The following is a 27,161-nucleotide window of genomic DNA, read 5'->3' as shown; positions in this document are numbered from 1 at the left end:
CGGCGGCGGCGGGCGGAAATGGCCCGGCCGGTGCCATCGACCCGGCGGGACCGACCCCAATCCCGACCCCAACCCCGACCCCGGCACAGCTACGAGGGCTTCGTGGAGAAGCGGGGGCCGCGGGACCAGGTGGGCCCGCACCCCCCCGGGACAGACCCCGGCACCCCCTGGGACCGAGACCCACACCCCCGGGACCGAGCCCCCGTACCCCGGGACCGACCACCGGCACCCCCTGGGACCGACCCCCTGCGATCGAATCCCCGGTCCCCGGGACCGATCCCCGGGACCCCCCGGGACCGAGCCCCGGCACCCCGGGAGCGACCCGGGCCACCCCCGGGACTGACCCGAGGCGCCCCCGGGACCGATCCCTGGGACACCCCGGGACCGAGCCCCCGCACCCCCTGGCACTGACTCCCCCGGGACCCCCTGGTCCCCTCCGCCACCCGGGGCCGCGCCGGTGCGTCCCCGCGGAGCCCGATGTGCCGGTCCCGGTGCCCCCCGCAGCCCCCGGTGGCGGAGCTGATCCCCGTCCCGCCCCGCAGGACTACCGGAGGGTCTGGGCCGGGCTGCGGGGGCTCACGCTCGCCTTCTACGGGCAGCCCCGGGACTGCGAGGTACGGGGGGGGACCCCCGGGACCGGGACCCCCAGGTTGGCACCCCCAGCCGGGACCCTTGAGACACCCCCAAGCCGGGAGGGACCCTTGGGACCCGGCCGTGGACACCCCACCCCCCCCCCCAAAGGCTGGAGACGCCCCTGGGCGAGGACCCCCTCAGGGTGGGGACCCCCGGGTGGGACCCCCGTGTCTGGGACCCCCTCAGGGTGGGCGCCCCCTGGGCCCCCCCAGCCTTGTACCACTGTGATGTCCCGGGGCTGGGACCCCCGAGGTAGGACCCCTGGGGTGGGACCTGTGGGTGGGACTCCCAGGCCAGGACCCTCCCCAGGGGTGGGACCCCCAGTTTGGGACCCCTGTGACCTTCTGGGGCTGGGATTGGGACCCCCCGTCTAGGCTGGGACCCCAGAGACACCCCCGGGCCAGGACTCCCTCAGGGTGGGCTCCACCAGGGTGGGACCCCCAGGACAAGAACCTTTGGGTGGGGCTGGGTAGGTTCCCCCAGCCTGGGACCCTTGTGACCCCCTGAAGTGGGACCCCCAAGGTGGGACCCCTGGGATTGGGACCCCCCCCCTCTAGGCTGGGACCCTAGAGACGCCCCTGGACCAGCACCCTCCCAGGGTGGGCTCCACCAGGGTGGGACCCCCAAGAAAAGAAATTTTGGGTGGGACTGGGTGGGTTTCCTTAGTCTGGGACCCCTGGAACCCCCCCCCATCTGGGACCCCTGAGGTGGGACCCCTCCCCGAGCTGGGACCCCAGAGACACCCCTGGGCCAGAACCCCCCCAGGCTGACACCCCTGGGACTGGGACCCCCAAGGTGGGACCCCTGGGGTGGGACCTTTGGGTGACACCGGGAGGTGTCCCCCAGGCTGGGACCCCCCGTGGAAGTGAGGGTGGGACCCCAGAATGGGGCAGGGGGAGGGGTGGCTGGGAGGGGGCTGAGGCCTGGCGCGCTCGTGTCTGCGATGGCGGGGGGGGCCCACGCTCGGGTGCCCCCAGCCCCTGGAGGTGCTGGACCTGGGCGAGCTGGTGGCCGTGAGGGCCGAGGGTGGGGACCTCGTCCTCCGGATGCAAGGACAGGGACAGGAGGTGATGATGAAGGTGAGGGGCACCCCATGGGGGGGGACACTGGGGGGCGCTGGGGACAGCCGGGGGGCATTGGGGGGCGCCCGGGGGGACTGGGAACACAGGGTAGTAGAGGGACACGGAGGGCACCAGGCGGGGCAGAGGGGGGTCTGGGGGGCACCCAGTGTCCTTGGTGGGGTGTTGGGGGGCAGAGGGGGCTGGGGTCAGGGTCTGGGGGCTCAGGGGGACATAGGGGCATGGGGGGGGGGTTAACAGACAACAGCCAGGATTGGGGGGCAGGATTTGAGGGTACAGGATCTGGGGACTGGGGGGACATGGGAGCACTGGGGGCTGGATTTGGGGGTACAGGGGGCAGGGAGGCATTGGGGGGCACAGGGGGCTGGATTTGGGGGTACAGGGGGCAGAGGGGACAGGATTTGGGGACAAGGAGGCATTGGGGGGCACAGGGGGCTGGATTTGGGGGTACAGGGGGCAGAGGGGACAGGATTTGGGGACTGGGGGACAGGGGGGCATTGGGGGGCACAGGGGGCTGGATTTGGGGGTATGGGGTCACCCTCATGTCACCCCCTTGTCCCTGGCAGGCGGAGAGCTGGGAGGCGCAGGAGATGTGGCGAGGATTCATCCTGACCATGGTGGAGGTGGGCACGGGGCGCTGGGGGGGGGGGGCCAAGGGGGTCCTGCTGGCGGTGACCTCGCTGTGCCCATCGTCCCATATGTGTGTGTCCCCCCCAAGATGAAGGTGCCCGTGGACCTGGAGCTGCTGCCTGGCCACCTCTTCCAGCTCTTGGAGGCCCTGCGTGAGGAGAGGGACCGACGGGCCACCCCCGGGGCCCCCGCCACCTCCAGCCCCTCGGCCACCCCCAGCGCCCCCGAGCCACCGCTGTCCCCGTGAGTCGGGGGGGTCGGGGACAGTGGAAGGGGGGGGTGTCTCCATCCTCACTGGGGACCATCATGGCTTGGGTGGCACGGCTGGGGGTGGCTCGGGGTGGCCTGGCGGGGTGGTGGTGGGGGTGACAGGGCAGGGAGGGGGGGGGGTGACAAGGCAGGGCTGTCCCCAGGGTCCCCAGCTGCTTCTTCGAGGTGACGCGCCCCGAGGCTGAGCGGCTGCTGGAGCAGAGCGCGGGCAGGGGGAACATGGTGCTGCGCCCCGGGGGACACGGCCAGGGCGTCTCTGTCACCACGCGCCAGGAGATGAACGGGTGAGCAGGGGGGCACCGGTGGGGGACGGGGACGGGGGGGGCACCACAGCAGCGGTCCCCGGGCAAGGGGTGTCCCCCTGAGCGTGGGTCATGGTGTGAGGGGTGGCATCAGGGTGTGTGTCCCCGTGCAAGGGGTGTCCCCAGGATGTGGGTCCTTCTGCAAGCGGTGTCCTCAGGGTGCAGGTCCCGTGGGAGGGGTGGCCCCAGGGTGGGGTCCTCATGTGATGGGGGGTCCCCAGAGCAAGGTTCACCATGGGAGGGGTGTCCCCGGGGGGGGTCCCCATGTGAGGGTTGTCCCTGGGGTGCAGGTCCCTGTGCCAGGGGTGTCCTCCTGGGCATGGGTTCCCTTGTGAGGGGTGGCATCAGGGTGTGTGTCCCCATGGGAGGGGTGTCCCCAGGACGTGGGTACTCATGCAAGAGGTGGCCCCAGTGCAAGGGTCCCATGGGAGGGCTGTCCCCAGAGCAAGGTTCACCATGGGAGGGGTGTCCCCAGGGGGGGTCCCCATGTGAGGGTTGTCCCTGGGGTGCAGGTCCCTGTGCCAGGGGCGTCCTCCTGGGCATGGGTCCCCTTGTGAGGGGTGGCATCAGGGCGTGTGTCCCCATGGGAGGGGTGTCCCCAGGACATGAGTACTCGTGCAAGAGGTGGCTCCAGTGCAAGGGTCCCATGGGAGGGGTGTCCCCCCAGGGTGAGGGTCCCCATGCAAGGGGTGTCCCCAGGGTGCTTGTCCCCATGTCAGGGGTGTCCCCAGGATGTGGGTCCATGTCTGAGGGGTGTCCCCATAGGGTGAGAGTCCCTACGGAAGGGGTGGTCTCAGGGTGAGGGTCCCCATGTGAGGGCTGTCCCTGGGGTGCAGGTGTCCATGTGAGGGGTGGTCCTAGGGTGCGGGTCCCTGTGCAATGGGTGTCCCCCGTGGGAGGGGGGGGTGGCCCCCGCTGACGCAGCCCCCGCGGCAGCACGGTGCTGCTGAGGCACTACAGGGTGAACCGCGTGGACCAGGGCTACGTCATCGACGTGGACACGCAGGTGAGTGACGTGGGACAGAGGGGGGCTGGCCCTGGGGACAGAGACCCCTCCCCAGGCATCCACCTGAGCCCCTGGGGTGGGCCCCACGGGGGCTGGGACCCCCGGGCTGGGATTCAAGGGAACCCCAGCAACACCTGGGGCGTGGGACCCACAAGGACTGGCACCCATGGGTGGGCAACCCCAGGGCCTGAGCCCCCCAAGGAACTGGGACCCCCCCAGTGCAAGGAACCCTGGGAACTGGGAGCCCCTAAGGACTGGGACCCCCTAAGGGTGTGATACCCAAGGGGCTGGGATGCCCCCCAGTGCAAGGAAACCTGGGAACTGGGACCCCCAAAACGCTGGGACCCCCCAAGGGCTGGGACCCAAGGGACTGGGACACCTAAGCGCTGTGACACCCAAGGATCTGGACCCCCCCCAAGACTAGAATCCCTGGGAACAGGGACACCCAGGCTGGGACCCTTAAGGGGGTGGGACCCAAGGGACTGGGACCCCAAAATGCCAGGGACCCCCAAAAGGGCTGGCACACAAAGGACTGGTACCCCTAAGGGACTGGGACACCCCAAAGGGCTGGGACCCAAGGGGCTGGGGATGCCCACACAGGGACCAGGAGCTGTGGACTGGGAATGGGGGGACTCATGGGGGGGGGACGGGGACACCCCCAAGTGACACTGTGTCCCCCCCCCAGCATCGCTGCTCCTCGCTGGCCGAGGTGGTGCAGTACTTTGTGGAGAAGAGCAAAGGCAGCCTGCAGCCCCTGCACCGGGAGTACAGCTCACGGCTCGGTGGGAAGGGGATGGGGGGGGCTCTGGGGGGGCTCTGGGTGCTCAGCAGGGTCGGGGGGGGGGGGGGGGCGTGTCTTGCAGGACAGTGGTGGCAGCAGTTATGGGTGGCTGGGGTGGTAGAGGACATCTGGGGGGGGTGTCTTTGGGGATTGCTGGAGGGTTACCTGAGTGTTGGGGTGCTGGGGGATGATACTTGGGGGGGGGGGCAGAGGTGCTGGGGTGTCACAGGCTGGCACTGGAGATCGGGGGGGGATGGTTTGGGGGTGTCAGGGCCAGGCAGAGGGTCTGTGATACCCCCCCCTCCCCTCTGCTCTGCTCCAGAGTTCGTGGAGATGGATGGTGAGAATGGGGAGGAGATCCAGAGGGTGTATGAGCCCCCCCCGGACTCCCCCACGTCCCAACCCCGTGTGCTCCATCCACTGAAACCGTCCATGAGCCCACCTCGTCCTGCGCTGCAGCCCCTGCGGGGGGCCGAGGGACCCCCCCAATTTGAGGAGACCTACGTGAACGAGCAGGGTGAGGCCAGCTGGGCTTGGGGAAACTGAGGCAGGGAGGGGAGGGGGGGCACCCCCATGCTGACCCTTGCCCTTCTCCACAGACAAAAAAGACCCCCCAAGACCAGCGCCCCGTCCTGCCACCCGCCGAGCCCTGCTGCTGCCCCACAACCCCGGTGAGGGGGGGTCCGGGTGCCTGGGGGTTGGGGGGGACAATCCTGGAAGAAGGGGATATGGGGGGGTGCCAGGACGCCTGGGTCCTGGCACCCGCTTTGGGGGGGGGCAGTGGGGACAAGTGGTGGAGCAGAGTTGTCCCTTTGGGGTCACTGATTGGGGGGGGGGGGGGGTGTCAGGAAGGGAGGGGGCCTGGATGCCTGGGTCCTCTGCCAGGCAGTCACGCCCCCCCCCGCCCCGCTGTGGTGCAGACATGGTGGAGGAACTCGCCAAGAAGCTGCAGCTGCGCCGAGCTCTCATCGGGGAATGACGGGTGCCAGCACGGGGGGGGGTGTCCCCGGTGCCCCCCGCTTTGTGCCAGGAACCAGCTGGGGCAGCGGTGTGTCCCGTCCGTCCCCCCCCCCCCCCAGGGGCCAAGCTGCCCCCAGACTTCCCTCTGGCTGGGGTGGCAGTGGGGAGGGGGGTGCAGGCAGCACAGCAATGGCCCCCCGACCCACATATTTTGGGGGGGGGCAGCACCCCAGGCGCCATCCTGAATAAAGGCACTGCCCCCCCCCCAGCCCTGTCCTGGCTCCTTCTGCCATGCGGGGGTGGCACTGGGGCCCCCCCCAGTAAAAAAAAAACCTTTTCCACCTTGGGCTAGTGCCACCCGGTGCCCTGTCCCCCAGCCATGGCCGTGTCACACCTACATCCCAATTTATTCTTCAGGCCAGAAGCAGCTCTCGATGTGGGGGGGGGGACGACGTGCCCAGCCCGCTGCCAGCAATGGGGGGGGTGGCACAGAGTGGTGGGGTCGGGAAGGGGGGGGGGATCAGCTGGCAGGGCCGTGGGTGCTGGTGCACCCCAGCTCTGGGGGCTGGCACAGCCCTGCCAGCGCAGCGCGTGGTGGGGACGGAGTCTTGGAGGGGGGTGGGGGGGTAGGTGGTAGGGGTACATTCAGTGCTCTTGCCTGGGGGGGTGCCCGCCGGGAGGGGGGGGCACGGCTCTAGGGCAAGCTGGCGTTGGAGCTGCTGGCCGTGCTGTTGCGTTTCTGGAGGCATTTCACCGCGCTGGGCACCTGCAAGCCCGAGGAGACGTGGAAGCTGCCGCACCAGACCTATGGGGACAGGAGCACGGCTGGGCTGGCACAGGGCTGGGGGGGGCTGAACCCCACCACCGGCAGCCCCTGGAAGAGGTGCCCGGCTCTGCCTGCCCCTTACCGTGAAGGCGGGCAGCACCGGCTGCGTGAACTTGGCCTTGAAGGTGTGGAGCAGCTGCTTGGTCCTGGCATTGTAGAAGGACAAGAAACCTGCAGGCATGTGGGGGAGATACAGGGGGTGGGGGGGGGTCACAGGTGGGCACAGAGATTGCATGGTGGTGGCAATGCCCATGGTGGACACACTGGTGCCCATGGTGGTGACAATGTCCATGCTGGACATGCTGGTGCCCATGGTGGTGACAGTGCTCATGCTAGTGCCCATGGTGGTGGCAATGCCCATGCTGGACAGGCTGGTGCCCATGATGGTGGCAATGCCCATGGTGGACATCCTGGTGCCAGTGCCCATGTTGGACATGCTGGTGACCATGGTGGTGGCAATGCCCATGGTGGACATCCTGGTCCCAGTGCCCATGTTGGACATGCTGGTGACCATGGTGGTGGCAATGCCCATGGTGGACATGCTGGTCTCCGTGGTGGTGGTGCCCATGGTGGTGGAGGACCCTGTGCCCACCCCCAACACTGCCCCGTCCCCACCCCATCCCACACCCACCTTCATGGAAGTTGCAGTAGACACCGATGCAGTCGGGCACGGGCACGTCCAGCACCTTGGCCTTGTTGGCGTGCTTGGCGCTGAAGCTGACCTGCAGCCAGTTGTTGAGGTGGAGGCACCAGGAGGCCGAGGTCTTGCCCAGCTGGTCGAATTTGCCCAGGCTGCGATATGCCACCCCCACACCGAAAGCTTTGCTGTCCCGGTCGTACCGCACCTCCCAGTAGTGGTCGTCCCCGTCGATCAGCGTGTCACCTGCGGGTGACACCATCACCCCATGGGCGCCCCATCCTGTCCTCATCCCCACCAGGTCCTTTTGGGTGCCCCATGCCCACCTACATCACCCCCTATGCCCTCAGGGCCACCCTCTCCCCTCCGTGTCCCCCTCCCCTCGTGGTGGAGGTGCAGGTCCCCACCAGCACCCGGTGGGTGCCCCCAGCTCTCACCCAGAACCGTGTAGGACTCGGCGGTGAAGCGATCTCTGCCCCCGCGCCCCGAGGGCATCCTCTTGGGCGACTGCACCACCCTAGGACAGATGGACGCCGGCAAGGAGGGCTGGGTTGGCATGACCCAGGGAGTGGGGACAACGCTGGGGGTGACAAGGTCGGGGGGGGGGGGGGTGTGGTGTGTGTGTGACATTACCTGGCAGGCGAGTTGGCGGGCGACGCCGTCCTGCCCTTGCCGTCCTTCTCGCGCGCCTTGACGTCCTGCACCTTGCCCCCCGTGGCGTCCCACTCCACGCTGAGCTCCTCCACCCGCAGGTTCTGGTGGCACGTGCTGGCGTCCAGCCGAAACATGAACGCTGGGGACAGCCACCATCAGCGCGTCCCCCCCCACCCCCACCCCAATCCCCCCCTGGCCTCGCCTGGCACCAAGGGGTCACAGACCCCCTGGCACGCTTGGGAAGGGACAGCATGGGGTGGCGTGGGGGGTGATGGGTGCCCTGCCACCCCCCGGTACCCACCTTTCGTTTCCAAAGTGACCGGCTCGGAGAACTCGCCCGCCACAGCCTTGTTACATGCCCGTACCCGAAAATTCATGTACTTCATGTCAAACTTCAGCCCTGCGGGCACAGCAGGGTCACAAAGCAGGGCACAGAGGGGGGCGCTGTGACCTCCCCCCGCCATGTCCCCTACAAAGCCACCCATCCCCCTGGCACAGCCCCAGACCTCTGCCACCCACAGTGCCCGCTCCCAGACGGGCACATTTGGGGCTATTTTTGCCCCCGTGCCCTCACCGGAGAGGGTGTACTCGGTGCTCTTGATGCCCTCGACCACCATCCAGGGCTGGTCCTCCTTGGCACGGGGGGGGCCCTCGAAGTTGGTCCTGCGATACTCCAGTACGTAATGGTCGATCTTGCTGTCTTCGTCGGGCATCCTCCAGGCCAGCGTCACACAGTTATCGGCCACCAGCGACTCCGCCAGGTCAATCTCAGGGGTGCTGGGCACTGCCCGTGAGAGAAACCGTGCCAGTGTCCCCCCAGCTGCAGCCCTGCTGCCAGCCAGGGTGTCCCCAGCACCCCCAGGGACCCCCGGGGCATGCATAAGTCCCATGGGCTTGGCACCTCAGAGACGCTGGGAATGGCACCCGCAGGACCCATGGGCACAGCACCTCAGGGACACGATGTGTGGCACCCCAGAGACCCTGGGCATGGCAGCTGCAGGACCCATGGGCACAGCACCTCAGGGACACCACGTATGACACCCCAGAGACTACAAGCATGGCACCTGCCACATCCCTGGGCACAGCATCTAACCCCCGCCTCACCCCTCCATTCCCGGCACCTTCTTGCCCCTCTGGAGGGGGTACCAGAGGGTTCCCCAGGGCTGGCATCCCCCCCCCCACCTCCTCACCCCATCCCGTGGCACCAACAGACCCCTTAAACCCTGGACCCCCATCCTCATGCTGTCCCCTTGCCAGGCTGGCACAGCCCCCCTTGCCCCCAGCACTGCCATTCCCTTGAGCTGGGAGAAACCCACCCACTATTCCCTGTCCCCCCATGTCCCCCCGTCCCCCTGTCCCTGTCACCCGCTGCCCCATACCTGGCAGGAAGGCGAGGGCCTGGAGCAGGCGACGTTCCTGGGCAAAATCCACCATCAAGTGGCTCATGTTGTCGCTCACCTTGGCCTTGAGTGAGAGGCGGAAGGCGGGTGCCATCGTCACGCTGCGCAGGGGACAAGGGGACGAGGGTCAGCGGGGCCGGGAGCCAGACACCCACCCAGCCCTGACTGCTCCCCCCCTGCCCTGCGTGGCCGTGGGGAGGTGGGGACGGTGGGCAGAGCCACCCCAACACCCATGGGGCCACCCGCCGCGGGGCCCTGGCTGGGAGGAGGGTGGGGGTTAGTGGGACGGGGGGGGCACGGGGGGGCCGTACCTATCCTTGATCTGTTTGGCAGCCTTGCGAGCGCAGAGGAAAAGAGGAGGAAAAAAAGAAGCAGGTGAGACAGCAGTGCCAGGAGCCAGCGCAGCACAGCGTGCCCGGACCCCCGCTCCGGTGCCAGTGTGGCAGAGCATGCCCGCGTCCCCGGTGCTGTGTATCCAGCAGAACAGCATCCCCGCTGAGGTACCCCACGGCACAGCATCCCCAAAGTGGTACCCCATGGCACAGCATCCCACATCCCCACTGTGGTACCCCACGGCACAGCATCCCCACATTGGTACCGCATGGCACAGCATCCCCAAAGTGGTACCCATGGCACAGCATCCCCATAGTGGTACCCCATGGCACAGCCCCACATCCCCACTGTGGTACCCCACGGCACAGCATCCCCACATCCCCACATTGGTACCGCATGGCACAGCATCCCCAAAGTGGTACCCATGGCACAGCATCCTGCATCCCTGTTGTGGTACCCCGTTGCCCAGCATCCCCAAAGTGGTACCCTACAGCATCCCTGCTGCGGTACCCCACAGCACAGCATCCTGCATCCCTGCTGCGGTACCCCATCACCCAGTATCCCTGCTGCGGTACCCCACAGCACAGCCTCCCGCACCCCCACCCTGCATCCTGCACCCCACGGCAGAGCATCCCCATAGCGGTACCCCACAGCCACAGCACCCCCATGGCACAGCATCCCATACGCCCACCGGTGCGCCCCCTTGCCATGGTGTCCCTTTCTCTTGGGAGAAAGGGGACACCAGCAGGTCGGGGATCACCCCGGGGGGGCTCCATGCTCCCACCCAGCCCCGCAGCGGGCACAGCCAGCCCAGCGTTGCCCCAGTGCCCAGCGCAGAAAGAAAGGAGGGTGCCCGCCTGGGGTAAGAGCAGCCCCAGGGTGGCATCGACCAGCTGGCAAGGGGGGGATCAGGACACCCCCAGCATCAGGACCAGATAGGTGGGGACAACCCCCGCGCTGGTGGGGACATACCTGGGGGAAGTCATGATGGTTGGCCGTCCCCAGGGCCTGGTTGGCCGCCTCCAGCAGCTCCTCCGAGCTCTCCAGGGCCTTGGCACATGCTGCCAGCTGGGCCTGGGGTGGGGAGGGATGGGGACAGCGGTGGGTGAGGGTGCCGGTGGTGTGTGTGGGGGGGGACACACAGAGCGGGCGCTGACCTGCAGCTCGTAGGTGCGGCTGGCGCGATCCTGCTTGATCTTCATCAGCATCTGGTCCTTCAGCTCGTCCAGCAGCGCGTACAGCGACTGGAACTCGTTCTCCAGGTCCTCCTGCGCCCGCGTCGAGTTGGCCTGGTCACAGCGCCCCGGGGTGTCAGCGGGTGCCACCCCTACCCAGGACCCCAGTGTGCGGGGGGAGTCCCCAGGGGGAGGGCAGGGGGGGAACCCCGGTACCTCCACATTCTGCATCATCTGCTTGAGGGAGTAGATGAAGTTCTGGATCTCCTCATTCTTCACAGCCAAGGTGGTGATGATCTTCCGCAGAGACTCCTGTCCGGCCCCCCCCAGCCTGCGGTCAGTGCTCCCCGGACCCCAGCTCCCCTCCAGCCCCCCCCCGACCCCCCCCTTGGCTCGCTGTCCCTGCCGAGCCCAGGCGTGCCAGGCGCTGCGGGGACCCAGGGCTCTGCCGGCATGGCGGGAGCGGGATGACTTGGCAAGAGTGTGTGTGTGTGTGAGAGCAGAGCGAGGGTAGCTGGGGGGGGACAGCCCCCCCTGCACCCCTCCATCCCTCCTGCACCCCCCTGAACACCTCCAGCCCTCCTTCCTGCACCCCTCCTTTGCTATCCTTATGCATCCCTTCTTCCTCCCCACCTCTGTCCCTCCTTCCTCTAGAGCTGGGGATGACCCCCCCAAACCTTCTTCCTCCCTCGCTCTTCCTCCCTTCATCCCTCCCTCTCCATCTCTCCACCCCCCCTCACTCCATCTCTCCATCCCTCCCTCCTTCCCCATCCTTAACCCCTGCATCCCTTCTCCCTCCACACCTCCCTCCCTCCTTCCTCCAGACCTTCACCTCCCCCCACTCCTCTTCCTCCATCCCTTCTTCTCCAGCCCTGTTCCCCCCTCCCTCCTCCCTCCAGCCCTCTCTCTCCATCACCCTTCTCCATCCCCCCCCATCTCTCCTTCCTTCCCCATCCTTAACCCCTGCACCCCTCCTTCCTCCAGACCTTCATCCCCTCTGACCCCTCTTTCTCCATCCCTCCCTCTCCATCCCTCCAGCCCTCTCCCCCTCCTCCATCCCTCCCTCCCTCCTCTATCTCTCCATCCCTCCCTCCTTCCCTCCTCCATCCCTCCCTCCCTCCTCCATCCCTCCATCCCTCCTTCCTCCATCCCTCCTTCCTCCATCCCTTCCCTCTCCCCTCACTCGCCCTCCAGCCCCACCTGGTCGCCCATACCGGGCCGGCCCCGCCGCCGCTCGGGCCCCGCCGATACCAACAAAGGGGGAGCGGCGCCCCCCGCCCCGCCCCGACGCGGGGCACGACGGGAAGCGTAGTCCTGTGGGCGTGGCCTCGCCCCGCTGCATGCTGGGAGTTGTAGTCCTAGAAGAGGGGGCGGCCATGTTCCTGGCGGGGGGCGGTCTCAGGCTCCCCCTTGCTCGGGGGAGGCTGAGACCCCCCCCGCCAGGAACATGGCCGCTCCCCCTTCCCCCACAGATGGGGTGGGGGGGCACTGCCATGCTGGGAGGAGGGGATGTCTCCCCAGTACGGGACCCCCCACCCTCCCAGTAAGGCCATGCTGGGCCCCCCATTCCATTTTTGGGTCAGGATGTGTCCCCTTACGTGGGGGGTGGGTCTGTGTGTGTGTGTCCCCAGGTGGAATGTCCCTGGATGGAGTGTGCCCAGGATGGAGTCACCCCAGCCCCCCCTTGGCTGGGGTGGGGGCTCCAGGCGGTGCCATCCCCTGTCCCCCATCCTGTCCCCCATCCTGTCCTGGTCCCCATCCCCGTCCCCGTCCCCCTCCCCGGGGCTGCGCAGCGCGGTGGCAGGAAGCCGTGGCGTCACAGTGAGTCAAACCTGGGTGACAAGGGACGGGGACAGCGGCGCTTCGGAGACCAGGGAGACCTTGGGGACAGGGATCCCTTGGGGACGTGGCCCCTCGGAGCAGGGTGGCCCTGGGATGTGGGGGCTTGGGGTCCTCATCCCCCTCCTTGGCGGTGAGTGAGGGGACAGGGCTGGCTGGGGGGGACAGAGGGGACAGTGGCTGGGACTTTATGGCTGGGCTGTGGGGTTGGGGATGGGCCATTTGGGGGGCACAGGTGGCCCCTGTGTGATGGCTGGGGTGGGGGGTGGGGGGGCTGCTGGGGACATCCATCCTGAGGGGGAGCTAGAGAGGGATTGGGGACACAGAGGGAAGGACAGACATGGCGACAGGATGGGGATGGGTGGGTGGACAGAGGTGGGTGACATGGCTGTGGCGGAGGTGACAGGACGGAGACAGTGGGGACGGGTGGGGGGACACGGGGAAGGGGACAGGATGGGGTCAGATAGTGTGTGTGGGACAGGATGGGGAGGACAGGATGGGGACAGGAAGGGGACAGAGAAGGGGGGGACATGATGGGGACAGAGGTATGGGGACAGGAAGGGGACAGAGGTATGGGGATGAGAAGGGGGGGACATGATGGGGACAGAGAAGGGGGGGCAGGATGGGGACAGAAGTATGGGGACAGGAAGGGGGGAACAGGAAGGGGACAGAGAAGGGGGGGGCAGGATGGGGACAGAGGGATGTGCAGAGCAGCGGGTGGCCGCAGCGATGTGGGGGGACGTGCAGTGACCAAGCCTGGCTCTCTCTCCCTGGGGTGACCCAGCACCCTCAGCCTCATGGGTGGCCCTGGGGACAGCCAGGGTGGCAGATGACACCACCCCCCCCCCCGGTGACCCTGCCACTGTTCCCGGCAGTGGGTGCCCTGCAGGTGAGCCAGGATCCAGGGGAGACGTGGGTGACGGCAGGTGACAAGGTGGCCCTGGGGTGCCAGGTGCTGGTGGCCGAGCCCTGGGACCTGCTGCGGCTCGAGTGGTTGAAGGACACGGCGCACGGGGTGCTGTGTGACACCCGCCTGCACCCCACCGCCCTCGCCTCCCCCATCTCCTGCGCCCCCCGCCTCCGCCTGGCCTGGGACCCTCCCTGGGCCAACCTCAGCCTCCGCCAGGCGCAGGGGGACGATGCTGGGCGCTACCTCTGTCGGGTCACCATCGAGATCCCCTGCCACAGCACGGCCACCGGCAATGGCACCCTGCTCAGCGTCAGCACAGGTACCGGGGCGGGGGGAGAGCCTTGCTCTGCCCCTTCTCCCTGGGGGCCTGAGTGGGGTCCCTGGGAGGTGGCATCACCATAGGGGTTGATGGGACCCATGGGAGGTGGCATCACCACAGGGGTTGACGAAGTCCCTGGAAGGTGGCATCACACAGTGGTTGATGGGTCCATGGGAGGTGGCATCACCATGGGGGTTGATGGAGTCCCTGGGAGGTGGCATCACCGTGGGGGTTGATGGGGTCTGTGGAGGGTGATGGGTTTGGGGTGGTCACAGTGCAGGAGGGATGGGGACAGGGATGGGGACAGGGACAGCCCTGACCACTTTCCCTTCTCTGGCAACAGCAGATGGAGGGCATCAGGCAGGTAAGTGTGTCCCTGCTGTCCTCGCTGTCCCCTCCACCCCGGTGCCCATGTGTCCGGGTGCCAGTGGTGCCGAGGGGGTGGCCCCAGCTGGGTGTGCTTGCAGGGCTGGCGTGGGGGCTGGTGGGGGCCCTGGGGGGCACAGCCTTCCTCCTGGGGCTGGCCTTCCTTGGCCACCGGTGCTGGTGCAGGAGCTCAGGTAACCCTGTCCCCATTTGTCCCTATACCTCTCTGCCCCGTTCCCACCTGCCCCATGTACCCCTGTGCCTGACCCCCCTTGTGCCCCCCCCTCCTGCTGCACCCTGCCTGCTCACGGGGGCCCACCCCAGGCACCCCCCGGGGCTGGGGACACCCAATGTGTCCCCCCGGGTGACCCATGGAGGGTCGCACGGTTGTGCCAGCCACTGTGCCGTGTCTCAGGGGACAGGGCTGGCCATGCCTGGCCCTGTGCCCCCCCCCGCAACACCCACTGCCCCCCCAGACACTGTCATCTACATGAACACGCTGCCCCCCTCGGCGCACCCCCCCAAGAAGCTGCTGCCACCCCCCACGGTGATGGAGAACAGCGTGTATGAGGAGGTGCTGCAGCGGGCGTGAGGCCCCCCCGCTGCCCCCCGACCCTGAGAGAAGCAGTACCCTGATGTGCCACCAATGCCCAGCCCGGGGGGGGGGACGGGACGGAACGACACACCACCCCCCCTCACCTCTGCCTTTCTGCAGGAAAAAACCCCAAAAAAGCTGTTTTTGCAGCATCCTGCCACTCTGCTCGCTGTTTTCTGTGCATCGCCCGCAGCACCCACCCCACGCCATCCGGTGACCCCCCCCCGCTGCACCCATCGTGGTCCACCATGCCGGGGCTGGGGGGGGGCCTGGCGTCTGGTCCCCAGCCCCCCTCCCGGTCAGGGAAGCTGCTTTGCGGTCCTGTGGCCTCATTTCGTGCTGGCACCCATCATCCATCACCCATCCTGCGCCGACTGCACAGGAAACACCCGCTCCCCCCAGCACAGGCAACCCCCCCGTGGGGTGCCAGCACCATCATCCTGCCCCCACCCCGTGGGCAAGCTGCAGTTGATGGCGGGTGACCCCCAGCAACGTCGCCCCCACACTTTGTCCCCAAGGCCAGGTCCTGCGGTGGGTGGGGGGCACATCCAGACACCCCTTCACCCCTGGGCTCCTGGGGGGGGCAGTGGGAGTGGGTAGGACCCCACCTGGTGGGACCAGGATGGGACTGGTGGCAGGGCCACCATGCCCTCCCCTGGAGGTACCATAGAGTTCAGCCCCAAGAGGGACCAGAGCGTCGCCATGTCTAGCGCTGCAGAGCACGCAGTGGGCAGAGGCTGCACATCGGCTTTTAATGGGGGGGCTTTGCCGTGGGACTGGGTTGGGGGGACACACTGGGGGGGGTTCCCGAAGGTGCTGGGCTCAGAGGGGCTGGGCGGCCACGGGGTAGAGCAGGGAGAGGTGGCGGGCGCCACGGACGGGCAGCGCCCGTGCCGTGTAGTGCCGCACGGCCTCGGGCACTGAGGGGAAGGCGGCTCCAGCGCGGCCAAGGATGAAATGCTGCTCCCGCGTCCTCGTGAGCTTCACGTGCACGAAGCCATGGCTGCTCCTGCGGGCGAGGAGGGGAAACTGAGGCACGGCCGGGCCATCCTCGCACACACACGTGCACTCAATGTGAATCACGGGGGGGACACGTGAACCCACGCCAGCACGTGGGTGCAAGCACCATTCTCACCACCCAGGCACCTTCCCATGGACATCCCGTGTCTGGATTGTCCCCGGGGCTGTCCCCGTGTCCCCCCCCCAGCCCCGGCCCCCCGCTCACCTGAGCGAGAGCGAGTAGTCGTCAGGGCTGGTCTCGCAGTCCCGCACCAGGAAGCTGCCCTCGCGGCACAGCGCCAGCAGCGTCTCGGCGCCCGCTCGCCCGATGGGGCCGTGGTACCACCTACGTGGTGGCATGTGTCACCCTGGCACGCGGTACCCCACCACACTGGCCCCTCAGGACCCAACTGCAGCGTGGGGGATCCTCTGTACCATGGGGTACCATCCCCACCACTTGGACCCATCAGCAACGTGGGGCACCCTTGGCGGCACGAGGACCCATCCACCCCACAGGGACCTGGCTGTGCCGTGGGGCACCTTCTACATCATGAAGGCCAACTATGGCATGGGGCATCCACCCACGCCAAAGGGACCATCCATACCGTAAGGACCTTTTGGGCCATCGGGACCCATCCCTGCCACGGGGCACCCAACCACGTCAAAGGGACCCATCCATGCCATTGGGCACCCTCCACCCCATGAGGATCCTCTATGCCATGGGGAGCCATCCATGCCATGGGGCACCCAACCACGTCAAAGGGACCCATCCATGCCATAGGGGACCCTCCACTCCCCAGGAACCCATCTGTGGGGATCCCTCCACCCCAGAGGGCTGCCTCCATGTCATGATGTGTGACCAGGATGTTGACGCCACCCCGTGGAGGAGTGACCCCCCCGCCATACTCACGCCTGCTTCTCCAGGGGCAGCGAGGTGTCCACGTGCCGGGGGCTGGGGGGACAGCCCGGTCGGGCGCCTGTGGGGGTCCGGGGGGGCCGCGGCAGCTGCCGGGAGAGGCTGGGGGAGCGCTCGGGGCTCTCAAACTGCACTGCGGGGGCAAAGGGGGATGTGTCACCCCACCGTGGCGGGGTCCCAGCACCCCCTGCCTGCTGCTGGGGGGCACCCAGTAGCCAGGCCACTGGTTCTCAGTGCCAGAGCATGAAGGAACATCCCAGATGTCCCCAGCACAGCTCTGCGTTGCCGTGCTGTCCCATTGCACCCCTGGGGTGGTACCCATGGGTGCTGGGGGTCCATGGGTGATACACAGAGGTGGTACCCATGGGTGCTGAGGGATGTGAGGCTGGGGACCCCAGGGTGGTACCCATGGGTGCTGGAGGTCCAGGGGTGGTACCCAGGAGTGGTACCCATGGGTGCTGAGGGATGTGAGGCTGGGGACCCCAGGGTGGTATCCATGGGTGCTGAGGGACATGGGGCTGGGGGACTCCGGGGTGGCACCCAGCGCCCCAGGATGCTGTCACCTGCGAACGCCCGTGAGATGTGATCCTTCTTCCACTCCCAGGGCTGGTCGTACTCGTCGGCCGGGCGCTCGTCGTCACGGGGCAGGCGGCTTTCCCGGGTGGGGGGCACCCCTGGGCTCTCCCCAGCTGTCTCCCACTCCTCGTAGGGGGTGTCGTAGAGTTGGGGTCCCCGCCGCGGCCTCGCCCGCCGTCCCTCACCCTGCCGCGGGCACCCTGGGGACAGGCAGGGCTGAGAGAGGCAGCGGGGCCAGGAGGGGTGGGAGGCCACGGGACCCCCATGGGGTTGGGTGCTGGGGGGGCTGCCCAGGGTGTCACCCACCTGTGGCCTCGCTGGGGTCCTCACAGCCACCCTCGGGCGCTGGGTCCTGCTCCCCCTCAAAGGGCTCTGAGTACTCGCTCTCTCCGGGGCCCTGCGTGTGGGTGCCCCAGGTGGGATGGGACCCCCACTGCTCCCCCCCCCCCCCCCAGGTCCCCAGTCCCTGGGTCCCCTCCCCGGGACCCTGCAGGCTCCCCCAGGTCCCTGCTATGGGTGTCCCCAGCCCTTTCCCTGCTCCCTCTCACCCCGTCCCTTTGTCCCCCGACCCTTTTCCCCCTCCCCCTCTCCCAATAACTCTGCCACCCCCAGCCCCCCCCCAGTTCCCTCTCCCAGTGACCCCAGATCCTCCCCCGGGTGACCCACTGCCCCCCCCCCGGCCCCTTGGCTCCCCCCGGTTCCCCGGCCCCGGTCCCCTACGGTACCCCCGCTCCTTGTCCCCAGCCCCTCTCGGTCCCCACCCCCGGTTGCCCATCTCCCCCCCATCCCCTCTGTGCCCCCCGGTCTTCGCCCCCCGATCCCCCCCCCCGCTTTCCCCGGGTGCCCCACTCACACCTCTCCGGTCTCCCCCGTGCCCCCCGGGTTCTGCTCCCCGGTGCTCCCGGTGCCCCCCGCTCCTCCCGCTGCCCTCCGGTTCCTCTCCCCAACCCCCCCCCCCACCGCATCCCCCGGTCCCTTCGCCGCCCTTCCCGGTCCCCGCGCTTCCCTCCGGGTCCTGCCCCGCTGCCCCCCGCCCCCGGTGTCCCCCGTTGTCCCCCGTTGTCCCCCGTTGTCCCCCGTTCCTACCTGCTCCAGCCGGCCCGGCCCCGCGCCCCCCACCCGCACCAGCCGGTGCCGAGGGGAGGCAGCGGGGCCGCGGAGGGCAGCACCGGGAGGAGCGGCGGGGGGGGGCCCGCTCCCGGTGCCGGTGGGGCGGCGCTCGCCGCCGCTATAATCGGGTTGGGGCGGGCGGGGGGGGGAGCGCCGGGCCCCCCGGCCCAGGTACTCCCGGAGCCACTTGGCCATGGCGGGGCCGCCCGGCACCGGGACCGCGGGCGCGCCGGGACCCCCCCGCCGCCGCCGCCGCCGGGAGCCGCTTTGTGTCGCCGCCGCGCGCGGCGCGGACCGGAGACCCCGGCCCCCCCCCCCCCCCCCCACCGCGCCCGCCTCGCTGTGAGGTGGGGGGGGGCACCGGCACGGGGGGGGGGCGAGACCCGCGGGGGTTGTGGGGGGGACCCCGCTAGGGACAACAAGGGGGACACGGCGGGAACCCCGGGAGGGGAGGGCTGACACCCCCCCGCCGTCACAGGGGTCACCGGGCTCCCCAAGTGACACTGAGATGGCCCCCCAAGTGACACCGGGATGGCCCCCCCCGGTGTGCCAGTGGGAGAAGGGGGGGTCACCGGGACCCCCGGACACCAGTGTGTGGCACACCGGCAATAGGGGACACACACACACCCCCCCTGGCCACTCTGGGCTCCCCCGGGGGGGGGTCGGGGCACAGGGAGAGGGCTTGGGGGGAGCTGAGCTGGGGGACTTCGGGGATCAGGGGGGAACTTGGAGCCTCCCAGCTGCGGGGGCACCCACACCCCCCCCAGGGAGCTCGTCACAGGGGACCCTGCCTCCTCCTCTGCCCCAGGGTCTGGGGGAACCCCAGGGACCACACTTTGGGGGGCAGGAGGGCTGGGGACCCCCCTGCCATGCCCCGACTTGGCTCCTTGTATTGTCTCTTCCCAGAACAAAGGTCCCTCCCGGGATCCAGGCCCGATGCCGGGAGGGGGTGATGCAGGGAGCCGGGGTGGGGATACACAGGTCATGGCTGGGGGGGGGACGACACGACAGTGTGGCCAAGGCCCCCCCCCCCAACTTTGCCAGCCCCCCAGAGCGGACCCCGCCAAACCCCATCCAACACAAACCCCAGGGCTGAGCCCAATATCCAGCATTAATATTTGAAGAGGCTAATTACAGCGCACGTGCCAGGAATGCTAATTGGGACAGGGAGGGAGGGGGGGAGCTGCCTTTTCTCCCCAGCTCTCAGAAATGCCCCCCCCCCCCGAACCCCCGACCCTGCAGAGAGTTGGGGAGAGCCCTTCGCGAGGCTCCAAGAATGGGTTAATTAGCGAGAAGCTGCTCGTCAATTAGAGGCGGGTGCCTCAGTAGGTGAGGTGAGCCCCACGTGGGGCAGGGGGACACCCCAGGGTGGGCCAGTGCTTCCGATGGGTGCAGGGACCCATAGCATCGGGGTGGGGGGTCCTCGGGGATGTCCCCTGCCAGCCCCACTGCTGCCCGTGGACAAATTACTGCTCCAGAAGATGAAGAGGCAACTGGTTCTGACACATCCAATTTATTACTGGGCGGCTGCCGGTGACCGAGCAAACCCCAGCGCTCTCCCAACGGCGGGGAGGGGTCTGTCACCAAGGTGCTGGGACACGGGAGGACTCGGGCAAGGGAAGGAGGGTGGTGGCAGCCCGGCCAGGACAGCCCTGTCCCCATAGTGTGGGGCTAGATGAGCCCCCTGTGTCCGTGCTGCGGAAATGTGTCACCTCTAACAGCACAACAAGGGGGATTCTGGGCTCAAAGGTGGGATCTGAGCCCCACAGGGGGGGTCAAGAGCCACCCGGGGCCAGCGAAGAGGTGGCGGTGGGTCCTCCCGTGGGTGAAACGGGGTGCTGAGCTCCTGCCCTCCCTGCAGGGTGGGAGAGAAGGAAGGCCCCGAGGTCCCTTTATTGTCCTGGGAGGGTCAGTGAGTCACGTAGCCAGGCCCAGGCAGGGCCAGCATGGTTTTGGGGGCAGCGAGTGCCACCGGAACGGGAAAACTACACAGTCCCGGCCGGCTCCGGCGCTTCCGAACGTGTTATGGGTGCAGGGCTGGGACACACCGTGCTCTGGAAGCTGGGTTTGGGGACAGCCAGCCCGGGACAGCGTCGGGGCTTTCCACCGTCTGCAATACCCTCCTCCGAGGAAGACGTTTGCTTGCCCAGCTCCTCCAGGCTCGGTCTGCTGGGTGGTGGTAGCCAGCCAGGGCAACTGGGACCTTGTCCCTGTCGGCAGAGGGACCGGGCAGGTGAAGACGCTGGGGCTCCAGATGGTCTGGGAACCCCCGCTGGCCCCGCCGGCTGCGATGCCAGCTCCAGAGAGCAGCTGGTGTCAGCTGGGAGGAGGGACAGCCCGCGGTCCTTGCTCTGGGCTGGCTCGGTGGCTCATCAGTCACTGGCGCCGTCCTCGCTGTCCGAATACGCCCCCAACAAGCCGAGAGAGGACGTGGTGCCCGTTGCTGTGGGAAACGAGCCTGGAAGCCAAGCAAGACAGCAGAAACCATCAGGTAGGGCTCTCCCCGGTGCCGGCAAACCCTGCTGGCTTGGGGCAACCAGCCACGCAGAAAGACAAGCCTCCTCGTTGCCAGAGACGTGGCAGCCAGAGCCAGAGACCGAGCAGGAACCTCGTCCCCCAAGTCTGAATCTCCATGAGGACAACTTTAAATCATGTGGACAAGGAGATCCTGCTCCCACCTTTCGACAACGGGAGGAAGAAACAAGGTTGGCCCAAGGTCTGTAAAACCCCCCTTCTCCCCCCACAACCCCCCGGGGGAGATTTCCGCCACTGGAAGGGAAGAGAGGAGCCAGATTTTTTGGCTCTGACCAGGCGAGCTGCCAGCTGCAAGAGCAAAGAGCTCCGAGTCCTTGAAAGATAGGCAGCTCCTCCAGCATAATTTGGCTGAACGGACCCTGCCAGGAGCAGGTGGTTGGGGAAAAGCGTATAAAAAATAGGGCAACTACAAGAGCTGTCCTTCCCCAGGGAACCCCCGAGGACAGAAGGACTTATTAAGCCAAAGGCTTAGGATCAATCAACCCAGAACCAATCAATTCATTGGCTCCCCCCACAAATCCATGGGTCCTCAGTGAAGGATGAGGGGCTGGGAAGCCCTTCTGCTTGTTTTCACCGCGTCTTTAAAGGTTCCAAATTCCTACAATTTGGCAGGTTTTATAATCAGGCTCCAAACCAAAGCAATTTTCTTGCTTTTACATTCCTATCTGGTTGTTGTGACGGTTCCCAGCATCGTATCTGTGCACCGAGACGCTGTTTTGAAGCTCCTGGCCCTGACAGTCTGTCTCCACGGCCTTGGCTGACGGCCAAGGGCCGGGAAGAAACCTCTCCTCCATCAGGAGATCTCCTGGAAACAGGGACAACCCCTTGCTCTTACGCCATCACGGCCCCATCTGTCCCACAACAAGCTCTGAAGACAGAGCTAAAGGCCACTGAGGTGCTGCCAGAACCCCCCCTCCGATGGCCCAGCTCAGGCCACCCCATCCACACATGGGCCATTACCAGTGTTGGCTGCGGTGCCTTGGTTCTCTGTCCCATTAGCCAGGGGGGGACCCGGCTTCTGCTTCTTCACTGTGACCAGTCCGGCCAGCTGGGACTTGGTGTTCAATTTGCCCACGCTCCGCTCCCAGCTCTCCGTCTTCAGCTTCTTACTCTGGGGCTGAGGGTCCTGCAGAGCACAGCAGGGGCGTTAGGGTGCTCTGGCCTTGGAGGGGAGGAGGAGGGACGAGGAAGAAGGAGAAGAAGTGGTAAAAACAGCAGCACAAAGCACAAGGGACACGAGGATGGCTGCTCGGAGCTGCCAAGGGGGGCATTCTGCCCCCGCAGTGACTGGCACAAGCTAGACGAACAACAGGGATATGGATCTAAACGGCTGCAAAACAGCCCTTGGGGACAAATGTCCCGCTGCCCGTGTCAGTTAGATCCAGCCTGGCAGAACCACGGGCTGGCCCGGGGACACTGAAGAGCCTGATGTGTGGCAAAGGGGCTGCACAAGCCCTGCCAGCCAGGACCGCGTGCCTGCAGGTGGTCCCGCCGCTGAATCAAACTCCCCCAGGCACCGGGATTAGTGCCGGGCCAGGGAGCATCGCTCAGATTAACCCCAGCCCTGCTTAGAGACATGGCAGCTTTGATTCATCCAAGCGGAGAGAGGTCCCCGCAGACAGGGATCGACATCGGAGAGCAGCAGCGCAGGGGCCTGTCTGTGGGGATAATCCCTCCCCTGCAAGCCGGGCACTGAAAGCTCTTTTGTTCCGCGTGTCTCCAACACGGACAAAACAAAACCAAAGGAGAGGCCGTCCCAGGCAGCGGTTTCATTGCTGTAATTTTTCAGAGCGCTGAAACCGCGCCTGAAGTACGACCAAGGCATCGCCAAACCCGTCCTTTCCGAGCTGAAAGGGAAGCCACGTCCTGAGTAAGGACGGGGGCGGCTCCCTCTCGGCTTTTGTCAGCAGCCACGGTCTAAAATCACCAACTGATCCCCGTCTCCTTTCAGCCCAGTGCACAGGGACATGGGCTTTGTAAGCTGCTCATGCGTGACAAGGCATTAGGGCTCCGGGGCTGCACAGAGCAGGGACAAAACAGGCAACACGCAGCCCAGGAGGCTGGATTTGGGGCTGGGGGAAGAGGTGAGGGGGGTAGAAGAGCCTCTGCGCCGACTCACCTCCTGCAATATATCCGTAGGTTTTGTTTTGGCCGCAGCCTTCGTGCGCGATTTCGCAGGCTCTTCGTCGGAGTCGGAATCTACCAGCAGCCGCCGGTTCTGGGCCTGCTCCAGCATCGCTCTGCGAGGAGAGAGGCGGCGTGTGGAGGGTTAGAGATGGCTCCGTTCCACCGCCACACCGAGCGGTGCCAGCCCTGCGCCGTGCCCGTGCCGTTTGCTGGAAGGGGAGCTGGAATTCAGCAGCAGTGCAACGGGATCTACCTTCTAGGGTGCTTTTTAAGACGTCACGTTTGAGCAGTGCCCGAAGGTTGAGAGCACTGAGAGCTGCAGAAACTCTGTCTCCACTCAAGGACACTTCCCAGGGGGAGTCAGGCCCCTGCAGCAGCCCAGGTCTCCCCATCAGATGGGCCAGTGAAACCAAAACCCCTCCACCTCACAGAATCACAGAATGATATGGGGTTAGAAGGGACCTCTGGAGATCATCTCCTCCAACCCCCTGCCATAGCAGGGTCACCCAGAGCAGATCCCACAGGAACGTGTCCAGGCAGGGTTTGAATGTCTCCAGAGAAGGAGACTCCACCACCTCTCTGGGCAGCCTCTTCCAGGGCTCTGCCACCCTCAAAGTGAAGAAGTTCCTCTGCATGTTTAGGTGGAACTTCCCATGTTCAGGTTTGTGCCCGTTCCCTCTTGTCCTGTCCCTGGGCACCACTGAAAAAAGACTGGCCCCATCCTCCTGACACCCACCCTTTAAGTATTTATAGGTGTTGATCAGATCCCCCCTCAGTCTTCTCTTCTCCAGACTAAACAGACCCAAGTCCCTCAGCCTTTCCTCATCAGAGAGATGCTCCAGACCACTTTGCCATGATAAACTGTCCCCCGTCTCCTCACAGCCCACTCAGGACTACATCCCACTCACCCACCTCCTGTGAAATCAGGCAGGGCCCTCTCTTAAGAGCTTTTGGGGTGCTGAGGGAAGGGCAAGACGTAGCCCTGCCTGGCCAGGGCCAGCATGGCCGATTTCACACGCCCGTGAATGCTTCCAGCCCACTCACTTGATCTCTTGCTCATCCTCCTCTTGCTCCTTGCGCTTCTGCTCCTCCTCATACTCCTTGTATTGCTTCAGCATGGCCTCAAAGTCCACGTTTGCCTGGCGCTGGTTGAGTTCCTTCAGCTCCTGCAGGTTCTCCAGAACTTCCATCTCCAGCTTGGAGTCCTTGGTTCGGTTCTCCAAGACCTGGGTGACCAAAGGGAAGCCAGGCTTAAGGGAGGTAGCAGAGCCTGCCAGCAAACTCCAACACCGCCTCCCCACCCAGTACAGGGCAGGAAGCAGTAAGAAGACCATCAACATCAGGAAAAACTGGAGTAAGATGCAGCCTGTCACAAGTTCCAGCACAGGAGGAAACCTCCTGGGGGCAGACAGTTGGCTCCTGCCTGTCCAGAGCCCAGTGAAACCTCAGGAGCCCAGAGAACTAAGCCAACAGCTACAAAATCACCTGCTTTGCTGGAGAAAGCCAGCCAGGACAGGAGAGAGGTTTGCCTCCCACAGAGAAGGGCACGTTCTTGTACCTTCATGGGATTGTTGAGCTCTTCCTCTTCCCTCTCCTTCTGCATTCTCTTCTCCTCTTCCTCCAAGAGCTTCTCAGCTTGGAAATTGCGAGTAGCGCCATGCTCCATGGTGTAGTCTGTGTTCTCAGGATCTGTCTAAGTGAGGAACAAGACAACAAAATCATTGTACTGGGACAATTCTGCTCCAGCCATCCTGTGGCCACTTCCAGAGCTGCACGCAAGAGTTTCCTGAGTTCATCCACATCACAGAGCAGACTATCACCTCAAGGCCTTTTTTTTTTTTTTTTTGCTCCAGCTGATGTGCTGCAGCCCATGAATGGACATTTCAGAACTACAAACGGCAACGAGAAGGGAAGCACATGCTCAGATTAGGTCTTTTCTGGGACATCCCTTCCCCGTGGAGTCAGCCCCCAGCCTCTTCCACAGACTCCACAGCCTCCCCAGAAAGCGAGAGCGCAGAAAATACAGAACATATTTCACCTTGAAAGTGATCTCTGCCAGGCAACGCGTGCACTTGATGTAGAAGCGGAAGATGGGAAGTCCCAGGTACACCTCATTCTGAACAGTCTCCTTACGGGCGTTAAACTTCTTCCCCTTATAGATGTATTCACCGCACGTCTTGCATCTAGAAAAGGAGAGAGAAAAGTCCATAACACACCTAGAAAAGGGAAAAAACAGACCAAGAAAAGTCCAAATGATTTTCAGGCCATGTCAGCCCAGGTTCTGAGCAATGGTTATTTTCTCCTTTGGAAATTCAGTACCCCAAAATCACCCGCACCATCTCTTCCCCCTCCCTCACCCCTTGTCTTCTGGTCTGTGTCACCTCTCTCTGTGTCACAGCAGCTCCCCTGCAGTGTAGGGAGGCGATACAATTCCTAAGCAAACACCTCTCTTCTACAGCTGCTTTCTTCTGACCAGCCCAGCCCCTCTTACCGCATGTTGAAGGGGGCCATGAGCCGCACCACATACTGTCGATCCTTGGGGAGTTTGAGCTTTGGGATCTTAGCAGGATCGAAGTCCGGCGGGTAGTATTTCTACAGAGACAGAGCAGAGATGTGTGTGTGCTAGGCGCAGTCACCCAGAGCAGTGTGAACCGTGATGGGCAGGCTCCCAGCTGCCATGTCAGCTTCAGGGATCAGCTCCCTGATCACACAGCAGGAGCCAGCATGCCCCTACCAACCAGGGGTGGTCTCAAGTGCCAAACACCCCATCCACCACTCCCCACCAGAGCCAGGCCCTGGTGTGTGGCTGTCTGTCTGTCCATCCTTGCCTCCAGGCCCCCCAGCCCTTGCATGATTTTAGGGCCTAACCCTCTTAGCTCCTGCCAGCCCCCTCCAAGCGCTGCCAGGAGCTCCAGCCTGGGGATTCTCACCCCAAACGCCCCCCTCCCTGCCTGAGAGTCCCCTCAGGGACTCCCCTACGCCTTAGGACCCCCCAACCGCCCAGGGAACTCCCCAGCACCACCGGCCAAGGGACCAACCTCAGCGATCGGGGAACCCTCCCCGGGCCCGGCCCGGCCTGGGGACTCCTAAAGCGATCACAGACCCCTCCTCAGCACCCCCCAGCCGGGGGATCCCCCCCCCCCAACTCACGTTCAACACCTTCCGCTCCGACATGGCTGCGACCTCCCTCAGCCACCGATATCAGCCAGCAACAGCCCCCTGCACCGCTCCCCGCTTCCGGGGTGTAGTCCCGCCTCTCTCTGCTTCTCATTGGTGCGACGGACAACGACTCGGCTATTCCTCGTCTGTTATTGGCTGTCTCCGCCGTCCGTCAGCGAGATGCGCCACCGATATGAGTCCTCCGGTGCGCCGCGGCCGGAGAAGAGGTTCCGGGGGCGGAGGGGGGAGCTGCCGGAGAGCGCACGGCCCAGCTCCCAAAGGGAATTCCGCTTCCTATTTCTTGCTTAAAACTGAGGAGTCCTTCACTTATGGTTTATTGTTTTTTGAGTTTGTAGCTGATGGTTTCTTACTCAGGGCTTCTAGTTTATTACTGTAGTTTTTGTAAAAAAGAAATGAACCGCAAGCGGTTACCCTGTGGGGCTCCCGGAGCACCTCATGGCTCGTCGCGCCCACAGAATCAGAGCGGTTTGAGTTGGAAGGGACCTTAAAAATCACCCAGTGCCACCCCCTGCCCTGGGCAGGGACACCTCCCACCAGACCAGCTTGCTCCAAGCCCCCTCCAACCTGGCCTTGAACCCCTCCAGGGATGGGGCAGCCACAGCTTCTCTGGGCAACCTGGGCCAGGCTCTCACCACCCTCACAGCAAAGAAGTTCTCCCCCAGATCTCATCTCAATCTCCCCTCTTTCAGTATCAAACCCTTCCCCCTCCTCCTATGGCTCCCCTCCCTGATCCAGAGTCCCTCCCCAGCTCTCCTGGAGCCCCTTGAGGGAAGGGGCTCTAAGGTCTCCCTGGAGCCTTCTCTTCTCCAGGCTGAACCCCTCCAACTCTCTCAGCCTGTCCCCACAGCAGAGGGGCTCCAGCCCTCCCAGCATCCCCGTGGCCTCCTCTGGCCCCACTCCAACAGCTCCATGTCCTTCTGCTGTTGGTGGCCCCAGAGCTGGAGGCAGCGCTGGGGGGGGTGTCTCCCCAGACCGGAGCAGAGGGGTACAATGCCCGCCGTCC

The 27,161-nt window shown here is 65.7% G+C and overlaps 5 protein-coding genes across 5 annotated transcripts; 2 read left to right on the top strand and 3 right to left on the bottom strand.

Annotated features, from left to right (window-relative positions):
- Positions 1-18: 18 nt before the first annotated feature.
- On the top strand, positions 19-5,680 carry STAP2 (signal transducing adaptor family member 2). The gene is given in 11 exon segments (XM_074164019.1): positions 19-129; positions 543-614; positions 1,611-1,712; positions 2,279-2,335; positions 2,431-2,514; positions 2,724-2,896; positions 3,839-3,920; positions 4,606-4,702; positions 5,024-5,218; positions 5,301-5,372; positions 5,622-5,680. Coding segments are annotated over 11 exon segments (1,104 nt in total).
- A 675-nt stretch (positions 5,681-6,355) lies between these two features.
- FSD1 (fibronectin type III and SPRY domain containing 1) lies at positions 6,356-11,898 on the bottom strand. The gene is made up of 13 exons (XM_074163940.1): positions 11,887-11,898; positions 10,903-10,998; positions 10,669-10,800; positions 10,484-10,585; positions 9,490-9,512; positions 9,158-9,279; positions 8,353-8,562; positions 8,080-8,178; positions 7,758-7,917; positions 7,562-7,641; positions 7,119-7,370; positions 6,570-6,658; positions 6,356-6,466 (listed from the first exon to the last, which is right to left on the bottom strand). The coding sequence occupies exons 1-13, from the start codon at positions 11,896-11,898 to the stop codon at positions 6,356-6,358; spliced, it is 1,488 nt and encodes a 495-aa protein (XP_074020041.1).
- A 723-nt stretch (positions 11,899-12,621) lies between these two features.
- On the top strand, positions 12,622-14,712 carry TMIGD2 (transmembrane and immunoglobulin domain containing 2). The gene is made up of 6 exons (XM_074164018.1): positions 12,622-12,658; positions 13,240-13,242; positions 13,401-13,754; positions 14,098-14,118; positions 14,222-14,314; positions 14,597-14,712. Exons 1-6 carry the CDS (start codon positions 12,622-12,624, stop codon positions 14,710-14,712), a joined length of 624 nt encoding a protein of 207 aa, XP_074020119.1.
- Positions 14,713-15,446: 734 nt separating this feature from the next.
- Positions 15,447-18,511, bottom strand: SHD (Src homology 2 domain containing transforming protein D). Its single transcript, XM_074163843.1, has 6 exons — positions 18,293-18,511; positions 17,513-17,603; positions 17,194-17,406; positions 16,625-16,763; positions 15,941-16,060; positions 15,447-15,724 (listed from the first exon to the last, which is right to left on the bottom strand). Exons 1-6 carry the CDS (start codon positions 18,509-18,511, stop codon positions 15,538-15,540), a joined length of 969 nt encoding a protein of 322 aa, XP_074019944.1. The 3' UTR covers positions 15,447-15,537.
- A 1,300-nt stretch (positions 18,512-19,811) lies between these two features.
- YJU2 (YJU2 splicing factor homolog) lies at positions 19,812-26,240 on the bottom strand. Its single transcript, XM_074163824.1, has 8 exons — positions 26,129-26,240; positions 25,470-25,570; positions 25,017-25,161; positions 24,537-24,671; positions 24,023-24,204; positions 22,971-23,091; positions 21,812-21,977; positions 19,812-20,774 (listed from the first exon to the last, which is right to left on the bottom strand). The coding sequence occupies exons 1-8, from the start codon at positions 26,150-26,152 to the stop codon at positions 20,689-20,691; spliced, it is 960 nt and encodes a 319-aa protein (XP_074019925.1). The 5' UTR covers positions 26,153-26,240; the 3' UTR covers positions 19,812-20,688.
- Positions 26,241-27,161: the final 921 nt, after the last annotated feature.

The sequence above is a fragment of the Numenius arquata genome, chromosome 25 (genome assembly GCF_964106895.1).
Source record: "Numenius arquata chromosome 25, bNumArq3.hap1.1, whole genome shotgun sequence".
NCBI classification, from domain to species: Eukaryota; Metazoa; Chordata; class Aves; order Charadriiformes; family Scolopacidae; genus Numenius; species Numenius arquata.
The sequence above is the reverse complement of the archived record's forward strand: the minus strand, read 5'-3'. Positions and strand labels throughout refer to the sequence as shown.

Excerpts from the sequence above, each read along its gene's own strand:
- FSD1 (XM_074163940.1), bottom strand. Across the intron at positions 8,563-9,157 it reads GGCCCTCGCCTTCCTGCCAG|TGCCCAGCACCCCTGAGATT; the intron begins GTATGGGGCAGC and ends TCTCACGGGCAG. Across the intron at positions 8,179-8,352 it reads CACCGAGTACACCCTCTCCG|GGCTGAAGTTTGACATGAAG; the intron begins GTGAGGGCACGG and ends CTGTGCCCGCAG.
- TMIGD2 (XM_074164018.1), top strand. The coding sequence starts at position 12,622 with ATGTGGGGGCTTGGGGTCCTCATCCCCCTCCTTGGCG. Across the intron at positions 13,755-14,097 it reads CCTGCTCAGCGTCAGCACAG|CAGATGGAGGGCATCAGGCA; the intron begins GTACCGGGGCGG and ends CTCTGGCAACAG. Across the intron at positions 14,119-14,221 it reads AGATGGAGGGCATCAGGCAG|GGCTGGCGTGGGGGCTGGTG; the intron begins GTAAGTGTGTCC and ends GTGTGCTTGCAG.
- SHD (XM_074163843.1), bottom strand. The coding sequence starts at position 18,511 with ATGGCCAAGTGGCTCCGGGAGTACCTGGGCCGGGGGGCCCGGCGCTCC. Across the intron at positions 17,407-17,512 it reads GGACCCCAGCGAGGCCACAG|GGTGCCCGCGGCAGGGTGAG; the intron begins GTGGGTGACACC and ends GCCTGTCCCCAG. Across the intron at positions 15,725-15,940 it reads GACTACTCGCTCTCGCTCAG|GAGCAGCCATGGCTTCGTGC; the intron begins GTGAGCGGGGGG and ends CCTCGCCCGCAG.
- YJU2 (XM_074163824.1), bottom strand. The coding sequence starts at position 26,152 with ATGTCGGAGCGGAAGGTGTTGAAC. Across the intron at positions 25,571-26,128 it reads CGGAGCGGAAGGTGTTGAAC|AAATACTACCCGCCGGACTT; the intron begins GTGAGTTGGGGG and ends CTGTCTCTGTAG. Across the intron at positions 21,978-22,970 it reads CTACGGATATATTGCAGGAG|GACCCTCAGCCCCAGAGTAA; the intron begins GTGAGTCGGCGC and ends TGTGCTCTGCAG.